Source organism: Nuphar pumila, chromosome 9 (genome assembly GCF_984573655.1).
Source record: "Nuphar pumila chromosome 9, dmNupPumi1.hap1.1, whole genome shotgun sequence".
Classification (NCBI taxonomy): domain Eukaryota; kingdom Viridiplantae; phylum Streptophyta; class Magnoliopsida; order Nymphaeales; family Nymphaeaceae; genus Nuphar; species Nuphar pumila.
In genome coordinates this window covers 8,072,907-8,087,576 of record NC_143257.1, presented here as the reverse complement: position 1 = coordinate 8,087,576, position 14,670 = coordinate 8,072,907, and the positions used below count along the sequence as shown (strand labels likewise).

General features: G+C 36.0%; 1 protein-coding gene across 3 annotated transcripts in view; it reads left to right on the top strand.

Annotated features, from left to right (window-relative positions):
* Positions 1–324: 324 nt before the first annotated feature.
* LOC149828363 (putative cyclic nucleotide-gated ion channel 5) overlaps positions 325–14,670 on the top strand; it is a 42,442-nt gene continuing 28,096 nt past the window's right edge. The window contains exons 1-4 of one of the 3 annotated variants that reach the window (XM_090017538.1): positions 325–457; positions 4,880–5,037; positions 5,204–5,311; positions 7,393–7,966. In XM_090017538.1, the coding sequence (XP_089873664.1) occupies positions 5,253–5,311; positions 7,393–7,966 (633 nt within the window). In that variant the 5' untranslated portion in view covers positions 325–457; positions 4,880–5,037; positions 5,204–5,252. The remainder of the gene's footprint in view (positions 458–4,879; positions 5,038–5,203; positions 5,312–7,392; positions 7,967–14,670) is intronic. The other 2 variants (XM_090017537.1, XM_090017539.1) reach the window with 2 other exon arrangements.

Here is a 14,670-nt window from a genome sequence, read left to right as displayed (position 1 = left end):
TTCATCAAATTTAAGAAGAAGTCATCTCCTACTCAAAAAGCGTAAACGATGAAAACTTCGTTTTTCTCGTTTTTTTTTTTCAAAATCTTGTGAAATTACGTTTCGTCAAATAATGCTGCGATAATTATTTTGAAAATACCAACGGGGCCTCCGCATGGTCTCCCTGTGATATGGGACGTTGGAGGTTCAAAACCCCAGTGGTACGTTGAACGGGTGTGTTCTGCCTAACCCCAGCTGGCCTTTAAAAAATAATATTTATTTTGAAAATACCGCTATATTATCGTGTGTGTTTTATTTTGGGTTTTTGCCCTTTCGTTTTTCAACAAGACTCCCAGTCTTCACGTCTCTCTCTCTCTCAACGACGTAACCCTACCCCCCTCGAAGTTCGGATCGCCGGTGAAGAGGAGCGGTTTTCCGGCGTAGTGTGAGGCGTATGCAGAGGTTTGGTCACGGAACGGTGAGTCTTTCTCTCTCTCTCTCTCTCTCTCCTTTCGGTTGGGGGAAGAACCAGCCGATTCCAATCGGTGGTCATCCCCCCCTCTCTCTCTCTTTCGGTTCAGTTAGGGGAGGAACCAGCCGATTCCAGTTGGCAGTCATCCTCCCATCTCGCTCTCTCTGATCCTCCTTCATCGAGTCTTTATATAGTAAGTTTGCGTTTTATTTCTATTTTGGTATTATGTTGGCAATTTTTAGGAGTTTAGATCGGAATTCGATGACGTTTAGGCAGGAAATCCAATAGTTTTCTGGCTTGGTGCTATTTTTTCGGAAGTTTTGTAGTTTTCTCCGGATTAATAATGAGGCATTTACTTTTTATATGTATGAAGTGTAATTTGTTATTCTTTGGCATACTGAGTTGTAGACATTAAGGTTATATAGAAATTGTTTGCTGAGTGCTCTGATATAAGTTCTTTGATTTTTCTCTCTCTCTTGGACTGTATTACTATTTCCGATGAATTCACAATGTTGTCTCTATCGGATGATTTGGGCTGCACCACTCAGTTTTCTTTTCTTTATTTTATGATCACTAATCTGGGGAATATTTATCCATTTAATTTTATTAAAAGAAGATGAACTACATATCATGAAATGAAGGATGTACATGAAGATCCATTCTAGCTGTCTAGATCAAGGTTGCCAGACTAGGAAGCAGAAATGGGAAGCTATAAGGAAGCAGAAGCGAGAAGCGAGGCATTTTAAAATTTATGGGAAGCGAAAAGTGAGGAATAAAAAAAGAAAAGATATGCGAATTGAATGGGAAGTGAATATAACACAAATAAAAAAAAATGATTATTCTTAAATTTCATGTTTTTCAGTGTAAGAATTAAATACTTATCAAAATTTAAATATGATGACAACCAATGTAGAGATAGTGCATAGGAAGTGAGTGTGAAACGTGAGAGGAAGCACCTAAAAAATATGAAAGAAGCGTGAGAGAACATATAAAAAGCATGGATGAGGCATGGGAAAAGCATAGGAAAAGTGTGGGAGAATCGAGATTTACATCAAGTTTTGGAAGCCAGGGGTATCATGCTTTTGAAGCGAGTTTCCGATAAGCGGCTCTCCACCTATCTAAGAAGCTTCCAATAACTCTGGTTTAGATATGATTATTGGGAAATGAAAATAGATTTTATATTTTTTTGTATGTAAAATTTAATTGTGTAATTAGTTTGTTTTGATTTGTTTTTTATTTATTTTTTTTGAATTTTTAAGAAATTATTTGATTTTTTAAAATATTTCATGAGATTTTGCAGTTAAAAACTTGATAAAAATAAAAAATGAAAATCTCATGAGAAATTCACAGCCAAGAAATTGCTGTTTTAAACTTTTGTCACTATGCATGCTTGCACAAGCAATTAGGGTTTTATTTTGGCACCATGCCCTCTAAGGTACCCTATACTCTAGTGATTTGAATATAAAGCCAGGTTTGGAAGCCTTGCATTATGATGGGAACATGGTTTCTATGTTATATCTAAATGTGATCTTGCCAAAATATGGTTTACCAAAAATGTGGTGTTACGGATGAACTTGCTGATACTAGGTCTACATTGGATTTGATCGAGAAACAAAAAATGGGTTTGGCCATGGGCTTTCTGAGTGCTAACAGCATCTTAAGAATCAAATATGTTGAAGTCACAACCTTGATTAAACAGCATACATAAAAAAAATGTCACATGTTGGAAAAAATTTATAGCCCTGCCACTAGCATGACTTACTAATGATTGAAAAGAACAAGAAACTCTTGTTACATTTGGATGTCCCATTAATAAATAAAGAAAAGTCCTCAGGATAGATTGATACTTTTCAGTATGTATCTGAAGGGTCTTGAGTTTAGATGGTTTGATGACTGCATTGGATGAATGGATCCAAAACAAAAAAAAAAAAACAATTTGGGTCCTAAAACTGATGTGGCCTGTTGGCTCTTAAATTCAACCACAGTTGGTTCAAAGACATGGCTCTAACACTCTTTTGTGTAACAACAAATTTTCAAGTGTGTGTGTTTCTGAATGTTGGAAGAAAATTTTGGTCCAAATATTGCAATTTTATTAAAAATATCCTAATCTTTGATTTTGACAAATGTGGTCATTTGAGCACCAGTGAGATAGGAAAGAATTTTGTGATCATGTAGGAAATATTGAATTACTTTGTTTGGTTAACAACGGAATGGCTTACTGAGTGAAGTACATCAACCATTACAAAACCAATGTAGAATTGAATAGTTCTTTTTCCATAAAAAATAATCAGTTAGACTATGTCACATGGGTGCGGGTACGGGTGCGACACGGGTGCAGAGCAATTTTAAAAATTTTGGACAAGGGGACACGGCTATATATATATAACAATAATAAGATTATAAATTTTAAAGCAAAAATAAAAAAATAATGGTATTGAAGTAACAACATAAACTTACCAAAATATAACACATAAAAAAGCCCGTGAGTGTGATAACAACAAAACTTATCATAAATCTGCCGACAATGAAGGAGAGGACAAAGAGGGGAGGGGGAAGAGACGCAGAGGGGAGGGCTCGGCCCCTCCCCTACGTACAGAAGGACAGGGAGGCAGGGAGGGGCTTGGCTCCTCCCCTATGGAAACAGGGCAGCAGGGAGGGGCTCAACCCCTCCCCTGCGAAAATGGGGCACCGGGGAGGGGCTCAGCCCCTCCCCTGGGAAAACGGGATGGCAGGGAGGGGCTCGACCCCTCCTCTGCGCAAACAAGGAGAAGAAGAAGAAGACAACGAGCGGGAGAGAGAGATATTACCTAAGAGGTGGCTGGAAAAGGGGTGTTGCCGCCGGCGGTGGTCGCCGATGGTCTGCCGGAGCTCGGATGGGAGAGGAAAGAGGGAGAGGTTGCAGCGACAAAGAGAGGAGAAGGGGGTTTAGGATTTCTCGTATGAGAAACCCTAACCCTCGACTTCTTTAAAAAGAATTCGGGGGGGGGGGGGTATTCCCTTCCCCCTGCGTAGCCTCTTAAGGGTCGGACCCCGACCCCGATACTGTCTTGGATTCGGGTCGGATCTGGATCCGGACACGAGTCCAAATTAATTTAAAAAAATGGACAAAAATTGACTCGGTCAAAGTTGACCGAGTCCAAAATGTCGACGGACTCAACCCCGGTGCGTTGACCAAGTCCAACACTTAGTTGACCATGTCCGCTCCGTGTCCGAAGCCGCACCCGTGTCCGCACCTGTGTCAGGGCGTATTGACGCGGGTGCGTAGACGTTTTAGCCGAGTCCGTGTGACTTAGTAGTTAGATTAAAATATGACCTTTTCTTTTCTTTACATGAGGATATTATAATGTTAGAGAAAAGTAAAATTTTGATTTTTTCCCTACTTGAGTTAAAGTGAGTCAAGTAACAATGTTTTACAATTCTAAAAGAACTTTTATGTGATCTGTAGTAACTTTCTAATAAAGGGGATCTTCGCTTTTGGACATCAATAGGTTATTTTGGCAATTTTATGTGAATTATGAAGTAAATTATTGCAACTTTACAAAGAAGCTGTTTGCCAAACAAAGAACATGAAACTGTTCAAAACAATTAGAATATGAAAGATTTTAACATGAAATATATAATTTTTTGGGACCTTCTATCCCTCGGAAGGTGGACTTTGAAAGTGAATTTTCACAAAGAAATAACATTCTTGTAGCTACGTTGCTTTTTTATTTTCACTCCCCACATGAAATAAGTTCTAAAATTTGTTTCTAACAGAGTTTTTTTGCATTTTTATAATGCCGTTTTTTCCCTGTTCTTGTTTGAATCTTGTCCACCTGTCTAGAGCAGAATACCTGATTGCAACCAACTTGTAATTTTTTATCTTATTTTTACCATTGCAATCTGTAGATTATGATTATTAAATTTTAGTAAAAATGATGGTTGCAACATATTTCTTTTCTCTGTATGAAACACTATAATCTTTTCTTATTGCCTTGCCTTTGGTTCTTTGTCAGTCCTGGTTATGTTATAGTTTGGGGTAGGTGCTGGTCTGTGGCTTGTATTTGTAGCATATACATAGAGGCCGATCTTGTTTAGATGTCAGAACAACCTTGGATTTGAATGCATTCTCCCCTAGCTATCTAGGCAATTTTGACTTGACTGTCCTTTACACACATTGATATTGGCGCTCATCAAGTCCCACCATCACCACAACAAAGTGACACATGAAAAAGATGTGAGAAATTGTCAAAAGTTTTAAAATGGCTTTTTTATCATGATATTTACAAAATCTCACGATAATATCGTGTTAGAAAATCGTTCGATATTATGTCCTATTTCTTTGCCATCGTTTTTTCACTTTTTTTTTTAAATAAAAAGCCCTAGCCCCTGAGCCTGAAGAGAGCCCTCATATTCTGCATTTTTTCTTTCTCTCTGAAAATCTATCAGGGGTGTCCTTTGCAGACTGGTGAAGGCCACGATTTTCTGGCATGGTGTCTAGCCATCGACCAACCCTATAACTACCTCAGTTGGTCAGCTTTACCTTTCAGGTCGTGGGCCAACGTCAGGATTTCTTGCCAGCATAATTCCTGCTAATGAGTTGGATGGTATTGTCAATTATCTTTGTTTTCCATATAATATTCAGAATTAGGCCATCATTTTATTTATTGCAGTTTTAGGTCTTCTATGACAATTTTTTTCCAGGCCTTCTGCGCAGTTGTTTTCATGGTTCTCGCAATAATTAAATGATGCAGTTTATTATCTGATGTTCAGCTAAAACTTAAAGAGTTTATCATCTTACACCAAGTAAGCAATAGCCAAAATGTTCGACTGTGGTTATAGATCACAACTTATGGGAGGTCAAAGAGAAAAGTTTGTGAGGTATTCGCTTCTTCTTCAAGTGTCCCATTGTGTTATTGCTTCTTAAGCTTGCTTTTGACTTTTCTTTTGATAGAATATATTTTTGTTCAGATCACTGGATTCTGGATTAGCATAGCAACATGGGGCTTGCTTTTGTTTTTTAACATGCACCTTCATGCAACTATTGTCTTAAAAGATGCTTAAAAACCAATAAGTTTTCATTTGTTTACTTCCAAGTCTAACATGGCTGATTGGACCACTTCACTGTTTCTGAGGTTGTGTGTGTGTGTGTGTGTAATATAGGGTGTGACTGTTGTCTTATGCTCTTGATTTACACATCTAATTTTCAAAAGCAAAAACTGGTCTTTGTGTCATGTTCAGCATGATCTGTTAACCTTTTTCTTTGGATCATGTTCAGCATGATGTGTTAACCTTTTTCATCTGTTGATTACAAGGTGATGTTTTTGGCTATTTTTAAACCATCCTCATTTTCATGCATTGCAACGTGTTGATCTTTTACTACCTTCAAAATTGAATCTAATGATGGACTAGATTGAATTGTTTTATCTACTGCAGTGACTGAATTGTTTTATCCATGATTGTAAGTATTGTATCGTTACCGGTATCGGTCGGGCCCAAATTAAGACCGTATCGTATCATATCATAAAATATCATAAATTTAAATAAAAGTTTTCTAAAAAATCCAAAAAAAAAATCAGAAAAAATTAGCAAAATTCTAAAAAAAATCAACACATGAAACAATGATGAATTGCACAAAATATAACCACAAAATCACGTATGAAGCATTTATGTCTCTATGAGCTGCATAAGACATCATCAAACATCAACTATCTCAAAAGAACAATGCAAAATAATAAATATATTGCAATTAAGAACATGCCACAAGAATCATACTTTCATATTACATAAACAAAATATTATGGCAATAGTTGCACTCAATTTTCAATTAGTTTCCACTCAATACTTGAGTGCCCCATTACCATGTCGGATCATCTTATGCCATCTTTGTTGGAGAAGTGTGGAGCCTGATTTCTACCTTAATATAAATCTTTAATTTTCGTGGATCCAACTTCGCGGTAAGTTGGCGGGGGGGGGGGGTGTAGGGGAGCAGTGCCCTCGGAGGCGGAATGTTTTTAGAGAGTAGCTTTGTAATTTTACTCATAATAAAGATTTTTTACCTTAACCCATTTTCTTGAGTGAAAAAAATGGTGGAAATGCATTTTATTTTACTTTAACCCACTTCTTTGTGTGAAAAACGGTGAAAATGCACTTCTAATGGCCTCTAGACAAATGAAGAAGTCGACCCTCAAAAGGTATTTAAAACACAAAATGAAAAAAGTAACTTTGGGCCTTTTTAAAGTGCGTCGAAGGTGTGCCGTACGATACACCTTATATGGGTACAATACACACTCGTATCGCGATACAAGTGTGTATCGTATCGCAAAACCCAAAAGGAACGATACGTATGGTATACGGTATGATACTTACAACACTGGTTTTATCTACTGCAGTGACTGATCAAACTTATATAATCGATAAGCATTGCCTATGCTTTGTTTCCCAGTGTCTGAAGAGTATTCATATCCCACAAAATTATTTGTTAAGTGGAATGGCAAGATTGAGCACAGGATATGGATGTTCCATTTCCAACTTTTTACAGTTAGGTCAATACGTTTTGGCATTTTCATTGCTTAGTAGATCTTACTTCTAAAATTTGCATTGACATTTTGTAACTTTAATTTGAAAGTTCAAATATAATGAATCTAGAAGTTGATATGATTTCTAAATGCCAGCAAATAATAACTCGTGCTGGTTTCATTATCCATGAACAGGTATGAGTAGGTTTAGTGCTGTGTATGCTGATATGTTTCAGTTTTAGTCCTGGATAATCATATTGTCATTGGGTGTTTGACATGGTTCTTCTTTTTAGCCTAATAAATTGCAAAAATCTGCACCATGTTGACATATGATTCTAGTTACCTTCCTGTAAGTGCAAGCTTTCATATTTCTATAATTGGGCTTTGATTGTTGGGTTTCTTAGTGGGATGTTTGCAGTGATATGGGTGCTGTTTTTGCTGCAGGCTGGATGATTTGGATTCTCGGTCTTCAATAAGTTCACAAAATGGGATTAAGCGATGTGGATTTAACTTGGAAGGATGGAATTCATCAAACCAGAGTACATCAAACTCCTTTACGAGGGGAATGAGGAAAGGCTCTCAAGGACTTAGATCACTGGGTCGATCACTTCGGTTTGGTGTTTCTCGAGCAGTATTTCCTGAGGATCTCAAGGTCGCAGATAGGACAGTATATGATCCACAAAATAAATCCCTCCTAAAATGGAATAGGCTTTTTGTTGTGTGTTGTATTCTTGCAGTATTTGTGGATCCGTTGTTTTTTTACCTTCCGGTGGTTGATAATGGATCAAACTGCCTTGCAATTGGTCGGAATTTAGCCATAATACTTATTTCTTTGCGCACTGCCCTTGACTTGTTCTATGGAATTCGCATGTATCTGCAATTTCGTACTGCTTTCATTGCTCCATCATCAAGGGTTTTTGGTAGAGGTGAACTGGTTATAGACCCTGGGCAAATAGCTAAGAGATACCTGAAAAAGCAATTTATTATAGATTTCTGTTCTGTGCTGCCTATTCCACAGGTAAATAGAACTCTTCTTCTTTTCTCCTTTTTCTTTCACTTGTATAAACTTGTTTTGCCTCCTTAATAGCGAGTTCTATATGTTTCAGAAAATGTTGGTTCTTATTTTTTCTTTATAGGAGATAGATGTTTCTAATCATTGTTTTCAATTTCTTAATTTTCCTATGTTTGGGAGAAAGGTGGCAGACAGAGTTGGAAAAGTGAAAACATCCAACTCCTGGATAGTGAGAGATATTTGTGAATTTGTTTTATAGAAGAATAAAAAAAGAAATCTTAAAATATGTCTTTAACTCCCCAAATGCTTCAACACCTTCTTCCAAACAGCCATTTTGAGTGGAGTTTGAGGCAAATTATCCTAAATCTTCAACTCCTATTCAACTGCAAGCTTCCGAAAAGAGCCTTAAGATATTACAACTTGATGGAACTTTAGGTTAAAAATGATGTAAGATCAAGTTTCATTTTGAGTCTCCATAATTTAATGTTTGAAGAGAACTCCAATGAAAAATCAAGAAAAATGTTCCATTATCCCATAGTAATTAATAAATGCATCATGCAAAATTACATCATTATCCTTAGTCATTTCAATTAATCTAAGGAACTATCATCTTACTCCAAAACATGTTAGGAACAAAAAATTTTCTTCATCTTATCGACACGCTCCCACTGGCGAGCTGCTGGAAATAGACTGACTATTGGAGATATTTGTGTTACTTCATCATCTGCCAGACCGCCACTTTTGTGGATTTCTATCACTTCACTAAATTTTTGGCCCTAAGTAAGCAGTCTCTAATGTTGTATTCATAGTTTAGTAGAAGGTCCTTGGTCATGATCAATTTAAGGTTCTACATGTTTGTTCACATTAATGGTCGCCTAATTCATATAGGCAATTAGGTCTTGGTACCTGTTGGAGGGCATTTTTTTTATTTATAACCCGAAGAACCTACATCCGACACGAAGACCTGGTCGCACTGGCGCAGCCTTCCATACCTACACTCATCATGCTGGCAGTGTAAAACTCCGAGGCTAGGACCCCCCGCTCCTGGGGCCTATGCTGGGTGTTGGCTTGCGCAGAGTGGAGACAACCATGGGAATCGAACCTTGACTGCCCGTCTAGCAGTCAAGGCCTCACTCCACTGTGCCAAACCCCCTTGGGGCTATTGGGAGGGCATCTTAACTGTTTGAACGCCTACTAGGACAATAAGATACCTGACTTTAATTTTATGGTGGTTTTATAACTTAAGAGTTATGAGTGGGATGGACAAATGTTAAATTGGATGAGATGATGCACATTGTTGCCTGTCTTAGAGCCAAGAGCATGAGATCCCTATCTATAAAGGATACATGTGCTATGATCCCATGAGCAAACACATCAAAATATCAAGAAATGTTATCTTCGATGAATTGAATTTTGATCATCGAAGCATTACTTCTTCTGAATCAAATTCTAAAGTTGAGGTTTATCATCCTTGGTTGAATTCTGAACTTTTCTCCGGTACTAATGATATTTGTTCTTCAGATTGTGATCAAAAGGATAAGTGATCTATGCCTGCTGATAGGTTGATTGCACAGGAGAGTACAAAGCCATCTTTGGATCCAGAAAGGTATAAAGGTTTTTTTTATACTCGACGAGGAAGAGAGGCGCCCACTATTTTTAATCAGGGAATGGATACATCCTCTACATCTACTTCTACTTTTGATGTTAGAAGATCCACCCGCTCTTGTTATCCGATAGAAAGATGGGTCAGTTATGAAATTTTTTCACTGGTGTTTCAACTTTTTCTAACTGCTTTAAGCAAGGAAGATGAGCCCACAACATTTTCTCAAGCAGCAAATTCTAAAAGATGGATTGAAGCAATGAATGAAAAAATGGAGGCTCTACATGAATGTGGTACCTGGGATGTTGTTCCTGTTAAAATGTATCATTCGACAATTGTAATATTATATATATTTTATATATATAAAGGATAATACATATTCATATATGATATATATGCATATGTATTATCCTAATTATATATATAAAATATATATTTATCTATTTATAGGCATAGGGGTAGTTTAGACATTTCACAGTTTTTACGCATATTCCATTTGGAATATGTTTGTAATTTTATTTTAATTTTCTTTTTTTCTTTTTCCCTTTTTTTGGTTTGCGCCACCTAGGGAGGCTCCCCAAAGAGTCGTTGGGGAGCCCCCAACGGTCACAAATGTGACCGTTGGGGGCTCCCAATGACTCCTTTGGGAGCCCTCTTGGTGGCCTCTCTCTTGTGTTATAAATAGGGGTCTCCCCCTTTGCATTCTTTACTCCTTGGAGGAGCTTATGCTCCATTGTATGGGGTTTATACCCCCTTCTTCTTTCTTCTTCAATAATATTCAACTTATGACTTTATGTCATATTTTTTGCCCCTTGTGTGGGTTTATGTGTTAGCACATTATGTGCTTGTGTTGTTCCCTTTAATGGGTTTATTCGCACTTCATGTGCATGTGTATGGGTTCTTTATTGAACCTAATGTATTCAAAGCCACTTTTTTACATGGTATCAGAGCAAGGTTGAGATCGAGTTGCTCTTTGGTGCATCGGGAAGCATGGTATTCAAGAATTTTTTAAAGAAAAATGGTGAAGTATTTATTTCTCTCTCTTTTCTTTCTTAAAGTTATTAGGTATGCATTCTATTTCTTTAAGTATTGTATGAAGAATTTAATATGTTTTTTTATGTGTACTCTTTGTCATTATGTCTTTTTATAAAAAATTTGAGTTACTTGATACTCTATTGAATCTTTTTCGTATACATACTTTTTCGTATGTTTTTCTTTGAAAAATTTGAAAATGATAACTTGTTTGGCATAAAATTAGATATATGATTGCTCAAAACTTAATGGGTCGGTAAAGATTTATGACCATTGGAGCCTTGAATTTATATTTTAAATCTAACTTTGTTTATAAGAATACCTTTTATATATGGTAAGTCTTTAAAGAAAGGTATGTTAAGATTAAAATGTTTGTGAGATGTAGTTTTTCGAAAAATGCTAAATTCCTTAATAAGTTTTGATTCACTTACCCAATGTGTTCTTTTTATATGAGCAACATTTAATTAAGAAAGTTTTTTTATATAATTCCGGTTGAATTAAGTTTTAAAATAGTCTTATGGAATATGGTGATTTTCTTTGCATCTTTATACTCTTAAAAGATTTTTCAATTTGATTTAAAGAGCTTGTCTCATTATAAAATTTATGGTCTTCACTAATGTTTGTTGCGTACTTATTACATTAGGAGTTCGTAATAATCTATTAAGTCATGTTTTTTGATAAAACTTAAAAGCTTTTGAATTTTTCCTCAATAAATGTTTAATTTTATAGATTTATGCCATAGTACAATCTTACTTTATCATAAGGTTTTTTTAACAAATCTATTATTCTTCTTTGTTGGAATTTCTCTCACTTTAGTGGAGTTTCCCCCTTCTTTGGGATTTTTGTGTGTTTTGAGCTCTCTTTAAGGAGCCTTTCGGTCCTTATAATCTTCTTGTGAGTATATACTCTTTTATGAAGATTTCATGGTTGTTGTGAGAAGATTGTTTGTGAGCATCATTTTTTAAGTTACAATAGTGGATTTCATAAGATTTTTCAAACTTCACCATCTTTATGAATGCCTATATTGGCCTAAGTTTGTTATTTGCTCATTCAAGATTATTGTCATTTAAAAATCTTGCATTGCATAAAAGTGCATCTATTATCATTTGGTGTGCATTTAATTGCACTTTATATCTATCATAGTTGAGGCTTGTTTTTGACTTTTTGATTATTCCAAATCGGTTCTTACGCATGATGTTGCTTAATATTTCATAATTGTGTTAGTTGCATAATAAGTCTTTTTTGTATAAATGATTTCTTTTGAAGATTAAGCATAATTCATGTTTATGCAAAATTATTGTTATAAAGCATATTATTGTGATTGATTATATTGGACCTTTGATTCAATTTTTAACCAATCCTCTTTTATTTGAAAAATGATTCCTAAAGTGTTTATTGCCTTTTTGTGGCATTTATATTTGTCCATCACATGTTTCTTTAATGCATCATTGTTTTGGCCTTATTATTGTTTTATTAGAGATGTTTGTTGAGGTGAGTTATGGGCACCTCGTGTTATATCATTTTAGATTGTCCAAATTGCCATATTATAGATGATGGTTGAGGTGAGTTATGGGCACCTTGGGACTCTAGAATGATTTGGTATATGATCTCTAATTATGAGTGTGACACTCGTTGTTATGTCTTTTTAGATTGTCCACTTACTATATTATAGATGGGGGTTGAGGTGAGTTATGGGCACCTTGGGACTCTAGAATGATTTGGTATATGAGTGTGTCACTAGTTTGATGTTGGCCATTGATCTTATGGATGCTCTTATTTATATATAAATGTGATGGATATATGATGTTTGAAACCTTAAAATGTTTTAAGGTATATTGAAATCAATGTTTTAGGGATTATTGCCCAACCTTCCATTGTTTATAAAAATTATGAGTGCATTTGCACATTTGTGATTTTGTGCTTTTGTGCACAAGTGTTCCATATGTTCTTGGTGTGCGTATGTTCACACATTTATTTTCAAGAATATTGTTCTATCGGTTGTTGTATCTTGTTGAAGATACTTTAACATAGTTTATTCCAAAATGTTGTTTTTATGGGTATTCTTTTTGAAGAATATTGTTCTATTGATTCAAGGTTTGATTTATATATATGTTTGTCATTACAAGTATGATTACCTCAAAAGTCTTCTCCTTTTATGCCCCTTATCTAAGTGTCATCATATGTAGACAAGAATTTTATTACACCTTCGTGTGTTGGTAGCCCTTTGTTGGCTTTTGCTCTCTTGGTCTAGTAACTGAACACACTTGTCTTGAGTGTTATTTTATGTAGACAAGGCACGTTGATTCACACAATGGTGTGTGATTTTAGTCCATGTTGACGTTTGTGTCCTTGCTCTAGTCGCTGAGATGTATGCCCATGGTTGGCTTATTTCACTCATTTCAAGTGCCATCTTATGTAGACAAGAGATATATTGTGTTTTAACCCATGGTTGACTTGTTACTCTTGTTCTAGTAGCTGAACATACTTGGTTTTGAGTGTATTTTTACGTAGACAAGAGATGCTTTTGGTCCATGTTGGCGTGTATTCTCTTGTTCTTGTCGTAGATGCACTCATTTCAAGTATTATTATATGTAGACAAGAGGTTCTTTTGCACACCTTTGTGTGTGTCTTTGGCCTTTAATGGCATTATATTTATATTCTTGATCTAGTAGCTTATACACTTGATTTATGGGTTTTGGAGGACTAATGAGGTAGTTGTTTGTATCGAATGATACATTTTAACAGTTCCGAGACAGACAGAAATGTAGTTGGGTCGAAATGAGTGTACAAAATAAAGTATAAACCTGATGAGACTACAGAACGGTACAAGGCGAGACTTGTCGCCAAAGGATTTACACAGGAGCAATGACAAGATTATGATGAGACCTTTAATCCAGTTGTGAAAATGGGAACAATCAGAGTCATACTATCTTTAGCTATTGAACATCAGTGGACAATTAGTCAATTTGATGTCAAAAATGCTTTTCTACATGAAAATTTGAAAGAGGAAGTATACATGGAACAACCCACTGGATATGCAGAAGGCAATCCTACAAAATACGTATGCAAATTAAAAAGGGCGATATAAGGGTTGAAGCAGGCATCCCGTTCTTGGTTTGATAGTTTCTCTCTTGAAATACAAAAATATGGTTTTAGGCGATCTTTCCTTGACCATTCCTTGTTTATATTCAAGAACCAAGACATACTTACTCTGCTTTTGATATATGTAGACGATATTATCATCACAGGTAACTCCAAAGTTCATATTGAGGAGGTCAAGCATCTCTTAAATCAGAGATTCAAAATGAAGGATCTTGAGAAACTGTGATACTTCCTTGGAATTGAAGTTGACAGTACTTCTGAAGGAATGACTCTCACTCAACATAAGTACACTATTGATATCCTCAATAAGGCAGGTATGAAAGATTGCAAACCCTTGTGAACTCCTAGTGTCCTTCATCAGAAACTCAGTTCTCAAGATAGAGATCTATATGAGGATCCTACAAAATATCGTATTATAATAGGCATGTTGCAATATCTTACTTTCACTCGACCTGATATTGTTTACTCAGTAAATCAGGTATTTCAGTTCATGCATGAGCCGTGTGAAGGGCATATGGAAGTAGTTAAATGGATACTTCGGTACTTGAAGGAAATTGTTGGGGATGGTCTTTTGTATAGAAAAAGAACAAATGAGCAAAATGCACATGAAATTATTGTCTATACTGATGCAAACTGGGCGGGAGATCCAGACGAACACAAATCGGTGTTTGGCTATTGTGTGTTTGTTGGGATGAATTTGGTATCCTAGAGTAGTAAGAAACAAAAGGTTGTTGCTAGATCAAGTACATAAGCCAAATGTAGGTCAATGGCAACCGCTACTGCTGAAGCTACATGGATTAGGCACTTACTGACAGAAGTGGGAGAATCAATCTCTCAATCCCTTCTTTTATGTGATAATCAAAGTGCCATCAATATGTCCTTCAATCTCATTTATCACAGTCGTGCCAAACACATCAGAATAAATCAACATTTTGTGAGACAAAAGGTAGAAGAGAAGGAGATTGAGCCTGAATTT